We start from the raw sequence: 25,389 nt of genomic DNA on the forward strand, positions 1-25,389 counted from the left end.
AGGGTTAGTGTGCTCTCAGTCTCAACACACTCAGCTCTGAGAGACGAGCCATGGTAGGGTTAGTGTGCTCTCAGTCACAACACAGTCAGCTCTGAGAGACGAGCCATGGTAGGGTTAGTGTGCTCTCAGTCTCAACACACTCAGCTCTGAGAGACGAGCCACGGTAGGGTTAGTGTGCTCTCAGTCTCAACACACTCAGCTCTGAGATACGAGTCATGGTAGGGTTAGTGTGCTATCAGTCATGGTAGGGTTAGTGTGCTCTCAGTCATGGTAGGGTTAGTGTGCTCTCCGTAATGGTAGGGTTAGTGTGCTCTCAGTCATGGTAGGGTTAGTGTGCTCTCAGTCATGGTAGGGTTAGTGTGCTCTCAGTCTCAACACACTCAGCTCTGAGAGAGGAGTCATGGTAGGGTTTGTGTGCTCTCAGTCATGGTAGGGTTAGTGTGCTCTCAGTCATGGTAGGGTTAGTGTGCTCTCAGTCATGGTAGGGTTAGTGTGCTCTCAGTCATGGTAGGGTTAGTGTGCTCTCAGTCATGGTAGGGTTAGTGTGCTCTCAGTCATGGTAGGGTTAGTGTGCTCTCAGTCATGGTAGGGTTAGTGTGCTCTCAGTCTCAACACACTCAGCTCTGAGAGACGAGTCATGGTAGGGTTAGTGTGCTCTCAGTCATGGTAGGGTTAGTGTGCTCTCAGTCTCAACACACTCAACTCTGACAGATGAGTCATGGTAGGGTTAGTGTGCTCTCAGTCTCAACACACTCAGCTCTGAGAGACGAGTCGTGGTAGGGTTAGTGTGCTCTCAGTCTCAACACACTCAGCTCTGAGAGACGAGTCATGGTAGGGTTAGTGTGCTCTCAGTCATGGTAGGGTTAGTGTGCTCTCAGTCATGGTAGGGTTAGTGTGCTCTCAGTCATGGTAGGGTTAGTGTTCTCTCAGTCATGGTAGGGTTAGTGTGCTCTCAGTCATGGTAGGGTTAGTGTGCTCTCAGTCATGGTAGGGTTAGTGTGCTCTCAGTCATGGTAGGGTTAGTGTGCTTTCAGTCATGGTAGGGTTAGTGTGCTCTCAGTCATGGCAGGGTTAGTGTGCTCTCAGTCATGGTAGGGTTAGTGTGCTCTCAGTCATGGTAGGGTTAGTGTGCTCTCAGTCATGGTAGGGTTAGTGTGCTCTCAGTCATGGTAGGGTTAGTGCGCTCTCAGTCTCAACACACTCAGCTCTGAGAGACGAGTCATGGTAGGGTTAGTGTGCTCTCAGTCATGGTAGGGTTAGTGTGCTCTCAGTCATGGTAGGGTTAGTGTGCTCTCAGTCATGGTAGGGTTAGTGTGATCTCAGTCATGGTAGGGTTAGTGTGCTCTCAGTCATGGTAGGGTTAGTGTGCTCTCAGTCATGGTAGGGTTAGTGTGCTCTCAGTCATGGTAGGGTTAGTGTGCTCTCAGTCTCAACACACTCAGCTCTGAGAGACGAGTCATGGTAGGGTTAGTGTGCTCTCAGTCATGGTAGGGTTAGTGTGCTCTCAGTCATGGTAGGGTTAGTGTGCTCTCAGTCATGGTAGGGTTAGTGTGCTCTCTGTCATGGTAGGGTTAGTGTGCTCTCAGTCATGGTAGCGTTAGTGTGCTCTCAGTCATGGTAGGGTTAATGTGCTCTCAGTCTCAACACACTCAGCTCTGAGAGACGAGTCATGGTAGGGTTAGTGTGCTCTCAGTCATGGTAGGGTTAGTGTGCTCTCAGTCATGGTAGGGTTAGTGTGCTCTCAGTCATGGTAGGGTTAGTGTGCTCTCAGTCATGGTAGGGTTAGTGTGCTCTCAGTCATGGTAGGGTTAGTGTGCTCTCAGTCATGGTAGGGTTAGTGTGCTCTCAGTCATGGTAGGGTTAGTGTGCTCTCAATCATGGTAGGGTTAGTGTGCTCTCAGTCATGGTAGGGTTAGTGTGCTCTCAGTCATGGTAGGGTTAGTGTGCTCTCAGTCATGGTAGGGTTAGTGTGCTCTCAGTCATGGTAGGGTTAGTGTGCTCTCAGTCATGGTAGGGTTAGTGTGCTCTCAGTCATGGTAGGGTTAGTGTGCTCTCAGTCATGGTAGGCCTGCCCTCTTGTGTTAAAAGGGTGGATGTTAAAGCGTTCTCCAACGGAGAAATATAGATATTATTCCACCTTTATTTAACCAGGTAGGCTAGTTGAGAACACCTTTATTTAACCAGGTAGGCTAGTTGAGAACAAGTTCTCATTTACAACTGCGACCTGGCCAATTTTGCACGGTGTTCCTCTACAAGCTTCCCAGACAGCGAGCTCTGAGTCTGAATGACACCTTTAATGGCTGAACTGCTGTAATGGAAAATAGAAGGACAAAAAGCAGAAACACATAAGAGAGAGAGAGAGAGAGAGAGAGAGAGAGAGAGAGAGAGAGAGAGAGAGACAGAGAGAGAGAGAGAGAGAGACAGAGAGAGAGAGAGAGAGAGAGAGAGAGAGAGAGAGAGACAGAGAGAGAGAGAGAGACAGAGAGAGAGAGAACGAAAGAGCGTAAGAACGAGAGGGAGAGAGAGAACGAGAGAGAGAGAGACAGAGAGTGAGAGAGAGAGAGAGACAGAGAGAGAGAGAGAGAGAGAGAGAGACAGAGAGAGAACGAAAGAGCGTAAGAACGAGAGGGAGAGAGAGAACGAGAGAGAGAGAGACAGAGAGTGTGAGAACAAAAGAGAGAGAGAGAGAACGAAAGAGAGAGAGAGAAAGTAGAGGCCTCAAGTCGTCGCCGGTCTAGTGTTGTGGTCATCCAATCCAAAATGTTTCCTGGCTGTTCGGGCCCTGCCACCACTACCTACTGTGTACCTGCTCCAACCTGACAGCTATAAAGAGGAGCAGGCAACATGCCAGCAAGGAGCCCTGTAAAATTGCCATGAAAACTAATTTGCCCCATGACTGAGCTGCTTATGAGCAAGCTTGGAAACAGAAATCAAAGCCAGGAGCTGTAGCATTTAGGCTAATTACTGTTGCAGCAAGCCAGAGGATAGTACACAGTGTTCGATGGGTACAAGCACAAAGTGGTCTCAGAGCACTTCGTATATATGTACGTAAATCCGAGGCACTCCATTTAGTATACAATGGAGGCTGCTGAGGGGAGGACGGCTCATAATAACGGCTGGAATGGAGTCAACGGAATGATATCAAACACATCAAAGACGTCGTTTCCATGTGGTTGATACCATTCTATTGACTGCATTTCAGGCATAATTATGAGCGGTCCTCCGCTGATTTAATATGATATGTTATGTTATGTTTCGTATGGTATGTAGTAATTTATGGATGTCCATCATCCGTTTCGTATGACATGTTATAAAGTACAATATGTACGATATGTTATGAAGTACAATAAGTACAACATGTTATGAAGTACAATAAGTACAACATGTTATGAAGTACAATATGTACGATATGTTATGAAGTACAATATGTACGATATGTTATGAAGTACAATATGGACGATATGTTATGAAGTACAATATGTACGATATGTTATGAAGTACAATATGGACGATATGTTATGAAGTACAATATGTACGATATGTTATGAAGTACAATATGGACGATATGTTATGAAGTACAATATGGACGATATGTTATGAAGTACAATATGTACGATAGGTTATGAAGTACAATATGGACGATATGTTATGAAGTACAATATGTACGATATGTTATGAAGTACAATATGTACGATATGTTATGAAGTACAATATGGACGATATGTTATGAAGTACAATATGGACGATATGTTATGAAGTACAATATGTACGATATGTTATGAAGTACAATATGTACGATATGTTATGAAGTACAATATGGACGATATGTTATGAAGTACAATATGGACGATATGTTATGAAGTACAATATGTACGATATGTTATGAAGTACAATATGGACGATATGTTATGAAGTACAATATGGACGATATGTTATGAAGTACAATATGGACGATATGTTATGAAGTACAATATGGACGATATGTTATGAAGTACAATATGGACGATATGTTATGAAGTACAATATGGACGACATGTTATGAAGTACAATATGTACGATATGTTATGAAGTACAATAAGTACAATATGTATAAGATGTTATGAAGTACAATATGGACGATATGTTATGAAGTACAATATGTACGATATGTTATGAAGTACAATATGGACGATATGTTATGAAGTACAATATGGACGATATGTTATGAAGTACAATATGTACGATATGTTATGAAGTACAATATGGACGATATGTTATGAAGTACAATATGGACGATATGTTATGAAGTACAATATGGACGATATGTTATGAAGTACAATATGGACGACATGTTATGAAGTACAATATGTACGACATGTTATGAAGTACAATATGGACGACATGTTATGAAGTACAATATGTACGATATGTTATGAAGTACAATAAGTACAATATGTATAAGATGTTATGAAGTACAATATGGACGATATGTTATGAAGTACAATATGGACGATATGTTATGAAGTACAATATGTACGATATGTTATGAAGTACAATATGTACGATATGTTATGAAGTACAATATGGACGACATGTTATGAAGTACAATATGTACGACATGTTATGAAGTACAATATGGACGACATGTTATGAAGTACAATATGTACGATATGTTATGAAGTACAATAAGTACAATATGGACGATATGTTATGAAGTACAATAAGTACAATATGGACGATATGTTATGAAGTACAATATGTACGATATGTTATGAAGTACAATATGGACGATATGTTATGAAGTACAATATGTACGATATGTTATGAAGTACAATATGTACGATATGTTATGAAGTACAATATGTACGATATGTTATGAAGTACAATATGTACGATATGTTATGAAGTACAATATGTACGATATGTTATGAAGTACAATATGGACGATATGTTATGAAGTACAATATGTACGATATGTTATGAAGTACAATATGTACGATATGTTATGAAGTACAATATGTACGATATGTTATGAAGTACAATATGGACGATATGTTATGAAGTACAATATGGACGATATGTTATGAAGTACAATATGGACGATATGTTATGAAGTACAATATGTACGATATGTTATGAAGTACAATATGGACGATATGTTATGAAGTACAATATGGACGATATGTTATGAAGTACAATATGGACGATATGTTATGAAGTACAATATGGACGATATGTTATGAAGTACAATATGTACGATATGTTATGAAGTACAATATGTACGATATGTTATGAAGTACAATATGGACGATATGTTATGAAGTACAATATGTACGATATGTTATGAAGTACAATATGGACGATATGTTATGAAGTACAATAAGTACAACATGTTATGAAGTACAATATGTACGATATGTTATGAAGTACAATATGGACGATATGTTATGAAGTACAATATGGACGATATGTTATGAAGTACAATATGGACGATATGTTATGAAGTACAATATGTACGATATGTTATGAAGTACAATATGTACGATATGTTATGAAGTACAATATGGACGACATGTTATGAAGTACAATATGTACGACATGTTATGAAGTACAATATGGACGACATGTTATGAAGTACAATATGTACGATATGTTATGAAGTACAATAAGTACAATATGTATAAGATGTTATGAAGTACAATATGGACGATATGTTATGAAGTACAATATGGACGATATGTTATGAAGTACAATATGTACGATATGTTATGAAGTACAATATGTACGATATGTTATGAAGTACAATATGGACGACATGTTATGAAGTACAATATGTACGACATGTTATGAAGTACAATATGGACGACATGCTATGAAGTACAATATGTACGATATGTTATGAAGTACAATAAGTACAATATGGACGATATGTTATGAAGTACAATAAGTACAATATGGACGATATGTTATGAAGTACAATATGTACGATATGTTATGAAGTACAATATGGACGATATGTTATGAAGTACAATATGGACGATATGTTATGAAGTACAATATGTACGATATGTTATGAAGTACAATATGTACGATATGTTATGAAGTACAATATGGACGATATGTTATGAAGTACAATATGTACGATATGTTATGAAGTACAATATGTACGATATGTTATGAAGTACAATATGTACGATATGTTATGAAGTACAATATGGACGATATGTTATGAAGTACAATATGTACGATATGTTATGAAGTACAATATGTACGATATGTTATGAAGTACAATATGTACGATATGTTATGAAGTACAATATGGACGATATGTTATGAAGTACAATATGGACGATATGTTATGAAGTACAATATGGACGATATGTTATGAAGTACAATATGGACGATATGTTATGAAGTACAATATGTACGATATGTTATGAAGTACAATATGGACGATATGTTATGAAGTACAATATGTACGATATGTTATGAAGTACAATATGTACGATATGTTATGAAGTACAATAAGTACAACATGTTATGAAGTACAATATGTACGATATGTTATGAAGTACAATATGGACGATATGTTATGAAGTACAATATGGACGATATGTTATGAAGTACAATATGTACGATATGTTATGAAGTACAATATGTACGATATGTTATGAAGTACAATATGGACGACATGTTATGAAGTACAATATGTACGATATGTTATGAAGTACAATATGTACGATATGTTATGAAGTACAATAAGTACAACATGTTATGAAGTACAATATGTACGATATGTTATGAAGTACAATATGGACGATATGTTATGAAGTACAATATGGACGATATGTTATGAAGTACAATATGTACGATATGTTATGAAGTACAATATGTACGATATGTTATGAAGTACAATATGGACGACATGTTATGAAGTACAATATGTACGACATGTTATGAAGTACAATATGGACGACATGTTATGAAGTACAATATGTACGATATGTTATGAAGTACAATAAGTACAATATGTATAAGATGTTATGAAGTACAATATGGACGATATGTTATGAAGTACAATATGGACGATATGTTATGAAGTACAATATGTACGATATGTTATGAAGTACAATATGTACGATATGTTATGAAGTACAATATGGACGACATGTTATGAAGTACAATATGTACGACATGTTATGAAGTACAATATGGACGACATGTTATGAAGTACAATATGTACGATATGTTATGAAGTACAATAAGTACAATATGGACGATATGTTATGAAGTACAATAAGTACAATATGGACGATATGTTATGAAGTACAATATGTACGATATGTTATGAAGTACAATATGGACGATATGTTATGAAGTACAATATGTACGATATGTTATGAAGTACAATATGTACGATATGTTATGAAGTACAATATGTACGATATGTTATGAAGTACAATATGTACGATATGTTATGAAGTACAATATGTACGATATGTTATGAAGTACAATATGTACGATATGTTATGAAGTACAATATGTACGATATGTTATGAAGTACAATATGGACGATATGTTATGAAGTACAATATGTACGATATGTTATGAAGTACAATATGTACGATATGTTATGAAGTACAATATGTACGATATGTTATGAAGTACAATATGGACGATATGTTATGAAGTACAATATGTACGATATGTTATGAAGTACAATATGTACGATATGTTATGAAGTACAATATGTACGATATGTTATGAAGTACAATATGGACGATATGTTATGAAGTACAATATGGACGATATGTTATGAAGTACAATATGGACGATATGTTATGAAGTACAATATGTACGACATGTTATGAAGTACAATATGTACGATATGTTATGAAGTACAATATGTACGATATGTTATGAAGTACAATATGGACGACATGTTATGAAGTACAATATGGACGATATGTTATGAAGTACAATATGTACGATATGTTACTTCTGGCCAAAGGAGTATTTATTTATTCCTGTATAGTACAATATGTACGATATGTTACTTCTGGCCAAAGGAGTATTTATTTATTCCTGTATAGTACAATATGTACGATATGTTACTTCTGGCCAAAGGAGTATTTATTTATTCCTGTATAGTACAATCTGTCGGCTGTGGTTTAAATTATCTCCATTCATCTCAGAAGACACAGGCAGGGCAAGGTCACTAGACTTAATAAAGACTGGCTGTCAGATCAGGATTACATTCATGTGCCTGACTGACTGTCTCTGCCCAATAGAGGCCCAGGACTTTATCATGTGTCAGACATTGAGGTCAGTGGCAGAGCCACCCATAACCAATCAAATCTAATTTTATAGTGAAATGCTTACTTACAAGCCTCTAACCAACAATGCAGTTTAAAAAATATGAATAAGAAATAAAAGTTACAAGTAGTTAAAGAGCAGCAGTAAAATAACAATAGCAAGACTATTTACAGGGGGTACCGGTACAGAGTCAATGTGCGGGGACACCAGTTAATCGAGGTCATTGAGATAATATGTACATGTAGGTAGAGTTATTAAAGTGACTATGCATAGGTAATAACAGAGTAGCAGGAGAGTAAAAAAGGGGGAGAGGGCAATGCAAATAGTCTGGGTAGCCATTTGATTAGATGTCAGAGGAAGGCCCTTATGGTTTGGGGGGGTAGAAGCTGTTTAGAAGCCTCTTGGATCTTGACTTGACACTCCGGTACTGCTTGCCATGCGGTAGCAGAGAGAACAGTCTATGACTAGGGTGGCTGGAGTCTTTGACATTTTTTAGGGCCTTCCTCTGACACCGCCTGGTATAGAGGTCCTAGATGGCAGGAAGCTTGGTGTACTGGGCCATACGCACTACCGTTTGTAGTGCCTTGCAGTCGGATGCCGAGCAGTTAACATACCAGGCAGTGATGCAACCAGTCAGGATGCTCTCGATGGTGCAGCTGTAGAACTTTTTAAGAATCGGAGGACCCATGCCAAATCTTTTCAGTCTCCTGAGGTGGAATAGGTTTTGTCGTGCCCGCTTCACGACTGTGAACCTACTCCACTACAGCCCCATCGATGAGAATGGGGGTGTGCTCGGTCCTCCTTTTACTGTAGTCCACAATCATCTCTTTCGTCTTGATCACTTTAAGGGAGAGGTTGTTGTCCTGGCACCACATGGCCAGGTCTCTGACCTCCTCCCTATAGGCTGTCTCGTCATTGTCAGTGATCAGGCCTACAACTGTTGTGTCATCTGAAAACTTAATGATGGTGTTGGAGTTGTGCCTGGCCGTGAAATCATGAGTGAACAAGGAGTACAGGAGGGGACTGAGCACACACCCCTGAGGGGCCCCTGTGTTGAGGATCTGTGGGAACGACATCATCGATGCACTTATTGATGAAGCCAATGACTGATGTGATGTACTCCTCAATGCCATAGGAAGAATCCCGGAACATATTCCAGTCTGTGCTAGCAAAACAGTCCTGTAGCTTAGCATCTGATCACTTTTTTAATGACCGATTCACTGGTGCTTCCTGCTTAAATTGTTGCTTGTAAGCTTGAATCAGGAGGGTTGAATTCACATGATGGTTTCGTTTTTTCATTCTAGCCAAGATGCATTCTTAAAGCCCATATCTGTCTTGCATCAACTGATCTTTGGCGTTGTCTGAACAAATGTGTTAATGGCCGTAAACAGTGGGGGAGTTTTCCAGTCTGATTTTCTTGAAAACGGTTTGGACAGAAAAGTCCCTTATCCTGGGGCTAGATTCAAACCCATCGCCCCTTTTCGAGCTATGCACCTTTTAAATGTAAAATCTCCATTCGTGGAGACCGCATTCACAGTAAAAAGATTGCATACGTCAGCTCAATTGGAAATTGCCTTTAATTGTGAATCTAACTATTTTCAGCAGACCAGATTGAATCTAGGCCTTAGTCTCCCTCAGAGAGCAGACCTTCTGTTCTCTGTTTGTGAAGTTGTTTTTTGAACTGTACTTTGAAAATATGCCCCAAAACATCTGCTAGGTCTTCGATGGCATTGAGTGGTGGCAGAGCTCTTGTTTGTGTTTGTTTGTGTTTGTGTTTGTGTTTGTGTGTGTGTGTGTGTGTGTGTGTGTGTGTGTGTGTGTGTGTGTGTGTGTGTGTAGCCTAGAATGAAAAATCCAGTGTGTTATTCGAACTCAATCAGCATAACAGAGTGATCTCCAGCCTTGTCCTCGTCAACACTCACGCCTGTGTTAACAAGAGAATCACTGACATGATGTCAGCTGGTCCTTTTGTGGCAGGGCTGAAATGCAGTGGAAATGTTTTTGGCGATTCAGTTCATTTGCATGGCAAAAAGGGACTTTGCAATTAATTGCAATTCATCTGATCACTCTTCATAATATTCTGTGTGCAAGTAGCAGACTGCTTTGGTAAACAGGCGCTGATTTTGAAAAGAAAACCATTTGTTTTTGATCGGTATAGGGCTCTAAGTTTACTTTTTTCATGGGTAACACTGGTGCTTCCAACTTTTAAAAAGTTATTAGAACCAACAAAAATGAATGCTTTTATGTAGATAGCCTTCTCTACATTAATTACTTTATTAAACAATTATCCACAGCCTGGATTTGAACCAGGGTGTCTGTAGGGATGCCTCTAGCACTGAGATGCAGTGCCTTAGACCGTGCGCCACTCGGGAGCCTAGAAGCCTAGCCTACTTATGAAGCACATCTCCTGAAGTACCATCCAGGAGCCCCTTGTCTTTCTTCCAAGATGCAGGTTGCTAACTTGCCCTTCTTACCCCAGCATGGCCTACACGGATGGGCAAATTGTTAGCCAACTAGATAACATGTCTGGACACAGTTGTTTGTTATTAAACAAATATAGTTAATCAAGTCCGTGACATAGTTGATATATGTATATTATTAAATGTACAGATATATGGCCCTGAATCTGCAGCGAAATAAACTATGTTAGCTCCGGAATGAGACATGTTTTTTGTGCCGTTGAGAGACAAGCACTTTTCTGCTTGTAAAGGTGCAATTGTCATGAAGGTCATGAAACAACAGTTACTGACGTTGTAGCTCCAGTTCTACGAGTGAAGCTCCGCCCCATAGGGAGCTCTGCTCCTATTGGTTTACCCTAGCTAGTTTCTCACATGACTGGCCTATCTGGGTGAAGTTTTTTTCTCATCTGAATGATCTGAATCTACGATTACAGGGACTCTCCGCAACTATATTCAATGTGCAGGACAAAATGGAGGCTATGATTAAGAAGTTGGAGCTGTTCTCTGTCTGCATTAACAAGGACAACACACAGGTCTTTCCATCATTGTATGATTTTTTGTGTGCTAATGAACTCAAGCTTACGGACAATGTCAAACGTGATATAATGAAGCACCTGAGTGAGTTGGGTGTGCAATTATGCAGTACTTTCCCGAAACAGATGACACAAACAATTGGATTCATTATCCCTTTCATGCCCTGCCTCCAGTCCACTTACCGATATCTGAACAAGAGAGACTCATCGAAATTGCAACAAGCGGTTCTGTGAAAATGTAATTTAATCAGAAGCCACTGACAGATTTCTAGATTGGGCTGCGCTCAGAGTATCCTGCCTTAGCAAATAGCACTGTTAAACCACTGATGCCCTTTGCAACCACGTACCTATGTGAGAGTGGATTCTCGGCCCTCACTAGCATGAAAACTAAATACAGCCACAGACTGTGTGGGACATTATTTAAGACTGAGACTCTCTCCAATACAACCCAACATTGCAGAGTTATGTGCATCCTTTCAAGCACACCCTTCTCATTAACCTGTGGTGAGTTATTCACAATTATCGATGAACAAATAAGGTTTTATATGTAAATAAAGAGCAAAATTATTGATTAATATTGTATTATTAGTTGTGCCCTGGTCCTATAAGAGCTCTTTGTCACTTCCCATGAGTTGTGACAAAAACTCACTCATTCTTATGGTTAATAAATATATCGCATAGTGTGTGGCAGGCTTACAATGATGGCAAAACACAACATTTGAGAGTGCGCTGACCCTGGTGCTAGAGGGGGTACGTAGCTGGAGGTTGATTGTTTGAAGGGGTACCACTGCTCTAGGGGAACCACTGCTCTAGGGGAATATCCTCACAAAAGAAAGCCCAAAGCTGCTTCCTATCCTTTACAGGAAGAAGGGCCAGCTGGTGCATTCTGGGGAATCTGTGAGGCCACTGTGATCCCAAACACACGGAACACAGGTCATGTGACTCCACAGCCATCACTATGGAGAAGCAGCGACACTGAACTCTTAAAAAAGCTTTTGGGGGTGGAGAAACTCCAGGCTCATTATGAAGAACAACGGAGAGACTTGGATCGACCGCGTGTTCACTATGAAGAACAACAGAGAGGCTTGGATCGACAGCAGGTTCACTATGAAGAACAACAGAGAGACTTGGATCGACAGCAGGTTCACTATGAAGAACAACAGAGGCTTGGATCGACAGCAGGTTCACTATGAAGAACAACAGAGAGACTTGGATCGACAGCAGGTTCACTATGAAGAACAACAGAGAGACTTGGATCGACAGCAGGTTCACTATGAAGAACAACAGAGAGACTTGGATCGACAGCAGGTTCACTATGAAGAACAACGGAGAGACTTGGATCGACAGCAGGTTCACTATGAAGAACAACAGAGAGATTTGGATCGACAGCAGGTTCACTATGAAGAACAACAGAGAGGCTTGAATCGACCGCGTGTTCACTATGAAGAACAACGGAGAGACTTGGATCGACAGCAGGTTCACTATGAACAACAGAGAGACTTGGATCGACAGCAGGTTCACTATGAAGAACAACAGAGAGATTTGGATCGACCGCGTGTTCACTATGAAGAACAACAGAGAGACTTGGATCGACAGCAGGTTCACTATGAAGAACAACAGAGAGACTTGGATCGACAGCAGGTTCACTATGAAGAACAACGAAGAGACTTGGATCGACAGCAGGTTCACTATGAAGAACAACAGAGAGACTTGGATCGACAGCAGGTTCACTATGAAGAACAACAGAGAGGCTTGAATCGACCGCGTGTTCACTATGAAGAACAACAGAGAGACTTGGATCGACAGCAGGTTCACTATGAAGAACAACAGAGAGATTTGGATCGACAGCAGGTTCACTATGAAGAACAACAGAGAGACTTGGATCGACAGCAGGTTCACTATGAAGAACAACAGAGAGACTTGGATCGACAGCAGGTTCACTATGAAGAACAACAGAGAGACTTGGATCGACAGCAGGTTCACTATGAAGAACAACAGAGAGACTTGGATCGACAGCAGGTTCACTATGAAGAACAACGGAGAGACTTGGATCGACAGCAGGTTCACTATGAAGAACAACAGAGAGATTTGGATCGACCGCGTGTTCACTATGAAAAACAACAAAGAGACTTGAATCGACAGCAGGTTCACTATGAAGAACAACAGAGAGGCTTGGATCGAGAGCAGGTTCACTATGAAGAACAACAGAGAGACTTGAATCGACCGCGTGTTCACTATGAAGAACAACAGAGAGACTTGGATCGACAGCAGGTTCACTATGAAGAACAACAGAGAGACTTGGATCGACATCAGGTTCACTATGAAGAACAACGGAGAGACTTGGATCGACAGCAGGTTCACTATGAAGAACAACAGAGAGGCTTCGATCGACAGCGGGTTCATTACGAAGGATGAAGGAGAGACTTGGATCGACAGCGGGAGAGTCTTATCTCTTCTTTTCTTCTGGCTTCTTCAGTCCAAGTCTCGCCGAAGATAAAGGGAGACGGATGGTGGGGACGAGTCCCAATATATAGGGGCATGTGGACTCCCATTGGCTGCAGGTGCATGCATACATTTTCTCAGGCAGCTAGGGTAAACCAATAGGAGCAGAGCTCCTCTATGGGGCGAGCTCCACAATATAAAACTGTTTTGACTCTATCATACTCAGAAACTACGGTACAACAAAGCCTATTCAGACTTGCTTGTGCTCATGGTTCTCACAGGTGAGCTGCAAAGGAAAGTTAACACTACAGCTACTGGAGAACAATGGAAGTTGTTCTGCTTATCATCAGGTTTGACAGATTGAAAAGCGAAGGAGGCTTTTATATATTTCAAATAGGCTCATGGGTTCAGGGACCAATCACAATGGGAATACAAAACAAAACATGATGTGAATGGTCAATGAGTTGAAAAGAATTGACCAATAGGATAGTGGGTCAGCTGTTTGTTCACCCGCAATTGCTAATAACCCATCCGCAACCACCCAACGAGATGTGATAAAGTGAAAATCGGAGGCCTGCACCCAACCCTAACGTAGTGTAGATGTAGAAAATGCCTAATTTAGATATGTTTCTGCTTGTAATTTCCAACATTTCTGTAGGCTATTTGTTAGTCAAATTGTATATAATTAGATACATGTAGCTTCTCTTCTGTCATATGTTGCTCTAGAATACTAAATAAACCATTACTCAACAGAATAATGTCATAGATCGATAGAATGAATGCTTCATACAATAACACAAAAAAAAAACAGGAACCATTTTCGGTACAAAATGTCCAAATGACATCAGTTTGACCGGTTGCAAGGAAAAAGAAAGCTGTGAAAACGACCCAAAGTGTTTCTGATAAGATTTAAGCTCGGCTTCGATGCATATTTTGTGTGGTTGAAATACTATCAGCATTTATGATGAAGACGGCCCCTCTACAGATGGTATGTAGCTGGGCATTGAGTTCTATTAAAATGCAGAAAGAAAGAAATCATATTTCTCCACTCCTGTTCCCAAGTCCAAATTTGGCCGACATTTAGTGTATCAAGAAATGCTTAATTCTGCAGGAGTTAATATTAAGGCTATATGAGAGGTTATAGACCTACAGTCAGTGTCCAGATTTCCCGTTCCATTTAAACAGAAGGCTACATGGCCTTGACGTGCCATAGGCCTATTTCAAGTCCTGTCTTGTTACTGTCAAATATGTACAGCGAATAACAATCATCATACATAACAACATAAAACCACCATCATCCTGTTTAACCACGTCACCTGACCTAACAATCATAACACCACTATCATCCTCTAACCACGTCACCTGACCTAACAATCATAACACCACTATCATCCTCTTTAACCACTCCACCTGACCTAACAATCATAACACCACTATCATCCTCTTTAACCACACCACCTGACATAACACCACTATCATCCTCTAACCACGTCACCTGACCTAACAATCATAACACCACTATCATCCTCTTTAACCACATCACCTGACATAACAATCATAACACCACTATCATCCTCTTTAACCACACCACCTGACATAACACCACTGTCATCCTCTTTAACCACGTCACCTGACATAACAATCATAACACCACTATCATCCTCTTTAACCACACCACCTGACATAACACCACTGTCATCCTCTTTAACCACGTCACCTGACCTAACAATCATAACACCACTATCATCCTCTTTAACCACACCACCTGACATAACACCACTGTCATCCTCTTTAACCACGTCACCTGACATAACAATCATAACACCACTATCATCCTCTTTAACCACACCACCTGACCTAACACCACTGTCATCCTCTTTAACCACTCCACCTGACCTAACAATCATAACACCACTATCATCCTCTTTAACCACACCACCTGACCTAACAATCATCACACCACTATCATCCTCTAACCACGTCACCTGACCTAACAATCATAACACCACTATCATCCTCTTTAACCACGTCACCTGACCTAACAATCATAACACCACTATCATCCTCTTTAACCACACCACCTGACATAACACCACTATCATCCTCTTTAACCACTCCACCTGACCTAACAATCATAACACCACTATCATCCTCTTTAACCACACCACCTGACATAACACCACTATCATCCTCTTTAACCACTCCACCTGACCTAACAATCATCATACATAACAACCTAACACCACTATCATCCTCTTTAACCACACCACCTGACATAACACCACTGTCATCCTCTTTAACCACGTCACCTGACCTAACAATCATCATACATAACGTAAAACCACCATCATCCTCTTTAACCACTTCACCTGACCTAACAATCATCACACATAACAACATAACACCACTATCATCCTCTAACCACGTCACCTGACCTAACAATCATCACACATAACAACATAACACCACTATCATCCTCTAACCACGTCACCTGACCTAACAATCATCACACCACTATCATCCTCTAACCACGTCACCTGACCTAACAATCATCACACATAACACCACTATCATCCTCTAACCACGTCACCTGACCTAACAATCATCACACATAACACCACTATCATCCTCTTTAACCACGCCACCTGACCTAACAACATAACACCACTATCATCCTCTTTAACCACGCCACCTGACCTTTACCAAACATGACCTTTCTGGCCCTCCATTCTGTTTATTTTCACCTCTCCTTCAGCAGCTTTTGTCTTATTGAATTAAACTTCGACAACGGCCTTTTTGCCTCCGTGGACGGACGTTAACCTTGCCTGCCCATTCCCAAAATCATTATTTGGCGATTGGCTGTGTACGCTATTTGGCATGGGTACAGTTAAGAGTTAAAGCTTAGGCCTATGCACTAATAGCAGATAGGCTAAAATAATGTTAAACCTCAACGGAGAATATAGATATAAATTGCACAAGAATTATACATTTATGGAATTTAGGGTATTGTTTTCTCTTTATTCAACCCGCTCGTCCCCCACCCACCCCTCATCCACACACCCCTCATCCACCCACCCTTCATCCACACACCCTTCATCCACACACCCCTCATCCACCCACCCCTCATCCACACACCCCTCATCCACACACCCCTCATCCACCCACCCCTCATCCACACACCCCTCATCCACACACCCCTCATCCACCCACCCCTCATCCACACACCCTTCATCCACACACCCCTCATCCACCCACCCCTCATCCACACACCCCTCATCCACCCACCCTTCATCCACACACCCTTCATCCACACACCCTTCATCCACACACCCCTCATCCACCCACCCCTCATCCACACACCCCTCATCCACACACCCCTCATCCACACACCCCTCATCCACCTACCCTTCATCCACACACCCTTCATCCACACACCCCTCATCCACACACCCCTCATCCACCCACCCTTCATCCACACACCCTTCATCCACACACCCCTCATCCACACACCCCACATCCACACACCCCTCACACCCTTCACCACACACCCTTCATCCACACACCCCTCATCCACCCACCCCTCATCCACACACCCCTCATCCACACACCCCTCATCCACACACCCCTCATCCACCCACCCCTCCCACACACCCCTCATCCACACACCCCTCATCCACACACCCCTCATCCACACACCCCTCATCCACACACCCCACATCCACACACCCCTCATCCACACACCCCTCATCCACACACCCCTCATCCACCCACCCCTCATCCACACACCCCTCATCCACACACCCCTCATCCACACACCCCACATCCACACACCCCTCATCCACACACCCCTCATCCACACACCCTTCATCCACACACCCCTCATCCACCCACCCTTCATCCACACACCCCTCATCCATACACTATCTAATAACCCTAAACCCGTCAGCCCCGTGAATATAACTGAGGGGACGGCAGGTTATGAGTCATCCCGCGCATCACTACAATAGGAGGCCATTTTGAAATACATAAAAGCTTCCTTCAGTTCACATTTCGATCTGTAAAACTCTAATGAAGGGCGGAAATGCGCTCTTACGTTGAACAACAGCCTAAAGCACTTTTATCAACTTCTAGTCTCCTCCAAGAGTTGCCTCTCCACACTCCAGGTGAGGTGAAATTATACCATAGCATGTCGACTCAATGTTCGCCGCTCAAATAATGATGGCCTCCAAATAACGATACACGTAACAACAGCCGGAGCACACCGGACACAAAAATATGATTCAAATGTAACAATGTTGCTTACTTCCAACAGCACAACTAGAATGTTGCTATTCATAGTTCAATATCTTTAGGCGCACTGATGCTCCTAAATTAAAGCACCAGGTCGCCCAGTTAAATATTTTGGAGAATATGCAGCCAGAATAATCACATTTTAGACAAAAGTATGTGGGTTATCCTCACCCAGGTTACAATCCCTTAGGGCCGTCGATGAGGTATGAATTCTGCACCAATTTATTAACCCTTAGGCCAACAAACGTTTAAATGGGGTTCTATAATGTGTGTAGACACCAGATAAATACAATATATATTTTTTATGATATATGATCAGGAAAGTGCTGCATTACAAAGTCTGCTTTGTTGCATGTACTTAGAATAGCTTAATCAAGTCCAAGTCGATCAGTGATCAATAACCCCACTGTTTATTCCTTGTGAAGCTACTAAACTGCAAGTGCAATGACTGTACACTATTCCACTGAAATCACATGTTTTCATGGTCCTCGTGTTGGCCTAGAAAAGGAAAGTGAAAACACACTAAACTGATTTAGTATTGGATTGATTAAGGTTGTAAACTGTGCCCAGAAATATAACATATTACATTACCAAGGCGGTCATCGGATCTGTTAGAGGGGTTTGTACAATATCTCATTCAAAGGTGTGTCGAGACATGCACTGTGTGTACAAAACATTAAGAACACCTGCTCTTTCCATGACATAGACTAACCAGGTGAATCCAGGTGACAGCTATGATCCCTTATGGACGTCACCCGTTAAATCCACTTCATTCAGTGCAGATGAAGGGGAGGAAAAATATATATATTTTTAAAGCCTTGAGGCCACTGAGACATGGATTGTGTATGTGTGCTATTCAGAGGGTGAATGGGCAAGACTGAAGATTTAAGGGCCTTTGAATCCGGAATGACCGGGGAACGCTTCTGGGTTTTTCAACTGTTTCCCGGTGGGTATCAAGAATGGTCCATCACCCAAAGAAGAATATTAGGAAGGTGTTCCTAATGTTTGGTATAGTCAGTGTATGTTTCACAAGTAAATCAACAACTAATGTCACTTAATAGACAAATTAAGAACATCACTTGGCTCTGCCATCAAGTACAACATGTGAAACATAATGGTGGTGACACCTTGGTGAGGCCTGCCCTCTACTGGTCACGCTGACAATACTGCACTACTCTGACTGACACGTCAACATACAGTAAATGACTGGGCCTGTCGTTTGTACGGCTAAGAGTCCCGCCTCATGTTTAAGACCCGTGTCTGCTTGTTATTTATCTGGAACAACATTGGAAAAAGAGGTATGGGGATTAGTCCAACTTTTTGGTGCCTAATACAGTCATTGATTGGTTGGTTACAGTTCACATTTGACCTTTACATACGTTGACACGCGCTGCTTTTTTTCCTCAAGAACTCCCACTGCCAACGGCTGACAGATTGTGTGTCACTACTTTGTTTGTGGTAAAAAAGCATGAGCTGACACACGTGCCCTCTTCACGACTGTCTTGGTGTGTTTGGACCATGATAGTTTGTCGGTGATGTGGACACCAAGGAACTTGAAGCTCTCAACCTGTTCCACTACAGCCCGATCGATGAGAATGGGGGTGTGCTCAGTCCTCCTTTTCCTGTTGTCCACAATCATCTCCTCTGTCTTGATCACGTCAAGGAAGAGGTTGTTGTCCTGGCACTACACGACCAGGTCTCTGACCTCCTCCCTATAGCCTGTCTCATTGTTGTTGGTGATCAGGCCTCCACTGTTGTGTCATCGGCAAACTTGATGATGGTGTTGGAGTCGTGCCTGGCCATGCCGTCATGAGTGAACAGGGAGTACAGGAGAGGACTGAGCACGATCCCCTGAGGGGCCCCCGTTTTGAGGATTAGCGTGGCGGATGTGTTGTTACCTACCCTTACCACCTGGGGGCGGCCCATCAAGAAGTCCAGGATTCAGTTGCAGATGGATGTGTTAAGTCCCAGGGCCCTTAGCTTAGTGATAAGCTTTGAGGGCACAATGGTGTTGAACGCTGAGCTGTAGTCAATGAATAGCATTCTCACATAGGTGTTCCTTTTGTCCAGATGGAAAGGGCAGTGTGGAGTGCAATAGAGATTGCATCATCTGTGGATCTGTTGAGGCAGTATGCAAATTGGAGTGGGTCTAGGTTTTCTGGGATAATGGTGTTGATGTGAGCCATGACCAGCCTTTCAAAGCACTTCATGGCTACAGACGTGAGTGCTACGGGTACTTACATCGGCTACGGAGATAGTGATCACAGTTTTCCGGAACAGTTGGTGCTTTCATGCAGGCACACACAGTGAAACAGTGTTTCATATTGTTGTTTAACATCTCACAAGGATTCTATTGGCTCCTCATTCTTAGTATTTAATGTTGTTTCAGTATTCTGCTCATCTTGCATGAGTTTTCTGACACTAAGCAGACCTGTTGAAACGTAGCCATGGAAAAGGCTGCCTGTACCTGGGTACCACTCACAAAGAATACTCCCTCACACTGCCATTCTGGGCCCAGTACACATGGGAGACCAGGGCCTAGGGGTGTCACAGAGGATTTCAAGCTTCAAAAACACATGCAATTATTTCCTCTATTGATTGCACACAGAACCTCTGACAAATATTCCCAATATTCCCAATCAGGGCCAGTGAAATCAACAAAGCCTCTCCCTGGACTGTGTAATGGGTAAATAGTGAATCCATGTTACAAACCTCACCATCATCAGAGAGAGAGAGAGAGAGTTTTAGAAGAACCAGATGTCTGTCCAAGGGGGGGGGGGGGGGGGGGGGGCTTTAGCTTAGTGGCTTGTCTGTTTGTGAGTAACCAAAACAGCCACCCTTATGGAACTAGAGCAAGATGTGGAGGACGGCATGCCAGCTTCACACACAAAAGGGTGATTCTTACAAGTACGTCAGTCCCTGAGATTTGATTATAGCCAATGAATTGACCACACATGGGCCGCAGATGGAAGTGAAGGAATCAGAGGGCAGCTAGCCAGGCAAGTCTTGAAAAGTGAGGTATATCATAATAAATCCCATTTAGCAGACGCTTTTATCCAAACGCGACTTACTGTCATCCGTGCACATATTTTATATACGAGTGGTCCCACTATCCTGGTGTTTTAAACACCATGCTCAACCAACTGAGCTACAGAGGACCACTAGATCTAGTCTGAGGACAGTGGATGTTAGTTAGGGTTACCAGGTGTAAATACTCTCCAAGTGGAGGGTATTTGGAGAAGCTCTCCACCCACGTGGGCTTCCCAGGAACCATCTCTACAATGGCAGCGTCCCCAGACTTCAGGGAATCGGGGTTGACTTCCAGCTTCTTCCCCGTGCAGAGGTCTATCTTCACTTTGAGCTTAGTAAACCTACAGGCGATGTGGGAGTCAGTGGCCGGGGAGTAGTCTGCACTGATCTTACCAGGGTGGTTCAGGATAATCACCTGACACACACACACACACACACACACACAGCGACAGACGGAGACGGAAAAGAGAGAGAGAGAAAAAAAAGAGAGAGACAGAAAATGAATTTATGTAAATGAAGAACCTCTACCAGGCTTTAGTACAGTATCTGTCTGAGATGTCCAGAGGGATGACCTTTGACCCTGACCTGAGCTGTGAACCCAGTGGCCTCTTGGGTCATGAGGACACCACTCATCACTTGACCCCACTGGTGGCATTCCAATACCTGGGAAACAAAAGAGAGACTTCTAGTCATCACTCTCTTCTGAAGTAATAAGGCAATATTTTCTATCAGGTATTAGTTCTCTGTGCTGTTTATGTTGTTTGTGAGAATATTACTCTAGTTTAGTGTTAGAGTAGTAACCCTACCTCTTATCTTGTATCCAGAGCCTCTTGTAGACACCCCATTGGCATGGTGCTCCCGTCTGTCCAGCTTCCAGCCTTTGAACCAAGGGCATCTGGACAGAGTAACAACATGAACATATGTGTGCTGAATTTGTGTGTCAGTTGATTGAGCAACAGGTAAATTAATTTTATGTGGACATGAGGACATCTGCTGGAGAGTTGAGGAACTACACAGTGTCCAGGGGCATCGTGGCACTTAAGCTTTGAGAAAGAACACATCTATTTGGAATGCTGAACAATGGGATGTTATTCAGGCCAAAAGAAGATACTCACGTTGGGGGAGGGCTCCAGCATGTTGTCCCCATGCCAACAGGAGATTGAACGGCACAGCGTTGGGCTTGTAACCGATCTTCACGATGTAGGCTCTGACCACCACCACCATCTCATCATGGCTGTTCTCACTCTTCTCTTGTTGACCCCTACAATGCGGTACTGGACCCCCATGGTGTAGGTCATCTTGTTGACCCATACAATGCGTTACTGGACCCCCAGGGTGTAGGTCATCTTGTTGACCCCTACAATGCGTTACTGGACCCCCATGGTATAGGTCATCTTGTTGACCCCTACAATGAGTTACTGGACCCCCAGGGTGTAGGCCATCTTGTTGACCCCTACAATGAGTTACTGGACCCCCAGGGTGTAGGCCAGGAGGACATGCTCCCTCGTCTGACCTTTCTTGGAGGTGCCTGCCTCAAAACTCTCTCACTCCAGCTGCCACGATCAGCATGGCACAGTCCGCCTGCACAACACAACACAGCAGGAATGGGAATATTTTCAGACCATTCATCAGTAGTAATACTGTGATGGTTTGCGTTGCTTGTTGTAATGGTTAACAATTAAGGTTTCGATGACCCTTAGCTGAGATGACCCTACTTAGCTGAGTTGTCCCTACCTACCTGAGATGTCCCTACCTACCTGAGATGCCCCTACTTACCTGAAATGTCCCTACTTAGCTGAGATGTCCCTACTTAGCTGAGATGTTGCTACCTACCTGAGATGTCCCTACTTACTTTGGAGGTCCCTACTTAGCTGAGATGTCCCTACCTACCTGAGATGTTCCTACCTACCTGAGATGTTCCTACCTACCTGAGATGACCCTACTTAGCTGAGATGTCCCTACTTAGCTGAGATGTCCCTACTTAGCTGAGATGTCCCTACTTAGCTGAGATGTCCCCACCTACCTGAGATGTCTCTACCTACCTGAGATGTTCCTACCTACCTGAGATGTCCCTACTTAGCTGAGATGTCCCCACCTACCTGAGATGTCTCTACTTACCTGAGATGTTCCTACCTACCTGAGATGTCCCTACTTAGCTGAGATGTCCCTACTTAGCTGAGATGTCCCTACCTACCTGAGATGTCCCTACTTACCTCGGAGGTCCCCTTGATCATGTTGTTGATTAAGTTTCTGTGCCCTGGGTTGTCCACAGGGATATGTCTCTATGGTGATGCCCCACTCCCTCTCTGTCTTCAGCTTGTCCAGCACCCACGCATACTTGAAGGAGCCTCTTTCCATCTAGGGCAGAGAGAGAAGGCAAAGATACTGTATATTAACAGTTAGAATGAGAAACGCCTCAGTTATTAGAGAGAAATTATTTATGACAGTCTATCCCCTGACTACAGTCTATCTCCTGACTACAGTCTATCCCCTGACTACAGTCTATCTCCTGACTACAGTCTATCTCCTGACTACAGTCTATCCCCTGACTACAGTCTATTTCCTGACTACAGTCTATTCCCTGACTACAGTCTATTTCCTGACTACAGTCTATCCCCTGACTACAGTCTATCCCCTGACTACAGTCTATCCCTTGACTACAGTCTATTTCCTGACTACAGTCTATCCCCTGACTACAGTCTATCCCCTGACTAGTCTATCTCCTGACTACAGTCTATCTCCTGACTACAGTCTATCCCCTGACTACAGTCTATACCCTGACTACAGTCTATCCCCTGACTACAGTCTATCCCCTGACTACAGTCTATCCCCTGACTACAGTCTATCCACTGACTAGTCTATCTCCTGACTACAGTCTATCCCCTGACTACAGTCTATCCACTGACTAGTCTATCTCCTGACTACAGTCTATCTCCTGACTACAGTCTATCCCCTGACTACAGTCTATACCCTGACTACAGTCTATCCCCTGACTACAGTCTATCTCCTGACCTATCCACTGACTAGTCTATCTCCTGACTACAGTCTATCCCCTGACTACAGTCTATACCCTGACTACAGTCTATCCCCTGACTACAGTCTATCTCCTGACCACGGTCTATCCCCTGACTACAGTCTATCCACTGACTAGTCTATCCCCTGACTACAGTCTATCCACTGACTACGGTCTATCTCCTGACTAGTGTCTATCTCCTGACTACAGTCTATTGCTACACTGAGCATATAAAATGTTTAATCAAGGTATAGATTTATTCACTGAGATCTCACAAACTACTAGTAAAACAGCTTGTTTTCTTAAATACCGAAGTTACCACGTATCAATCAGGCTCTGAGAAACTGGTTAAAACTGATGTTTGTGATAATGTCTTTCATATTCTGAGATGATATCTCTCTCTTCATCACTCAATACCTAGGTTTACCTCCACTGTATTCACATCCTACCTTACCTTTGTCTGTACATTATACCTTGATGCTATTTTATCGCCCCCAGAAACCTCCTTTTACTCTCTGTTCCAGACGTTCTAAACGACCAATTCTTATTGCTTTTAGCCGCACCCTTATTCTACTCCTACTCTGTTCCTCTGGCGATGTAGAGGTGAATCCAGGCCCTGCAGTGCCTAGCTCCACTCCTATTCCCCAGGTGCTCTCTTTTGACGACTTCTGTAACCGTAATAGCTTTGGTTTCATGCATGTTAACATTAGAAGCCTCCTCCCTAAGTTTGTTCTATTCACTGCTTTAGCACACTCTGCCAACCCGGATGTTTTAGCTGTGTCTGAATCCTGGCTTAGGAAGACCACCAAAAATTCAGACATTTTAATTCCAAACTACAACATTTTCAGACAAGATAGAACTGCCAAAGGGGGCGGTGTTGCAATCTACTGCAAAGATAGCCTGCAGAGTTCTGTCCTACTATCCAGGTCTGTAACCAAACAATTTGAACTTCTACTTTTAAAAATCCACCTCTCTAAAAACAAGTCTCTCACCGTTGTTGCCTGCTATAGACCACCCTCTGCCCCCAGCTGTGCTCTGGACACCATATGTGAACTGATTGCCCCCCATCTATCTTCAGAGCTTGTGCTGCTAGGCGACCTAAACTGGAACATGCTTAACACCCCAGCCATCCTACAATCTAAACTTGATGCCCTCAACCTCACGCAAATTATCAATGAACCTACCAGGTACCTCCCCAAAGCCTTAAACATGGGCACCCTCATAGATATCATCCTAACCAACTTGCCCTCTAAATACACCTCTGCTGTTTTCAACCAAGATCTCAGCGATCACTGCCTCATTGCCTGCATCCGTAATGGGTCAGCGG

General features: G+C 42.5%; 1 protein-coding gene and 1 pseudogene across 1 annotated transcript; one reads left to right on the forward strand and one right to left on the reverse strand.

Moving 5' to 3' along the window:
- The first annotated feature begins 12,310 nt into the window (after positions 1-12,310).
- LOC139367375 (involucrin-like) lies at positions 12,311-13,702 on the forward strand. Its single transcript, XM_071105571.1, has one exon. The coding sequence runs from the start codon at positions 12,311-12,313 to the stop codon at positions 13,700-13,702; it is 1,392 nt and encodes a 463-aa protein (XP_070961672.1).
- A 6,795-nt stretch (positions 13,703-20,497) lies between these two features.
- Positions 20,498-23,407, reverse strand: LOC139367376 (elongation factor 1-alpha 2-like; annotated as a pseudogene).
- Between the last annotated feature and the right edge of the window lie 1,982 nt (positions 23,408-25,389).

The sequence above is a fragment of the Oncorhynchus clarkii genome, chromosome 16 (assembly GCF_045791955.1).
Source record: "Oncorhynchus clarkii lewisi isolate Uvic-CL-2024 chromosome 16, UVic_Ocla_1.0, whole genome shotgun sequence".
NCBI classification, from domain to species: Eukaryota; Metazoa; Chordata; class Actinopteri; order Salmoniformes; family Salmonidae; genus Oncorhynchus; species Oncorhynchus clarkii.

Coding starts and splice junctions, on each gene's coding strand:
- LOC139367375 (XM_071105571.1), top strand. CDS start 12,311: ATGAAGAACAACGGAGAGACTTGGATCGACCGCGTGTTCACTATGAAG.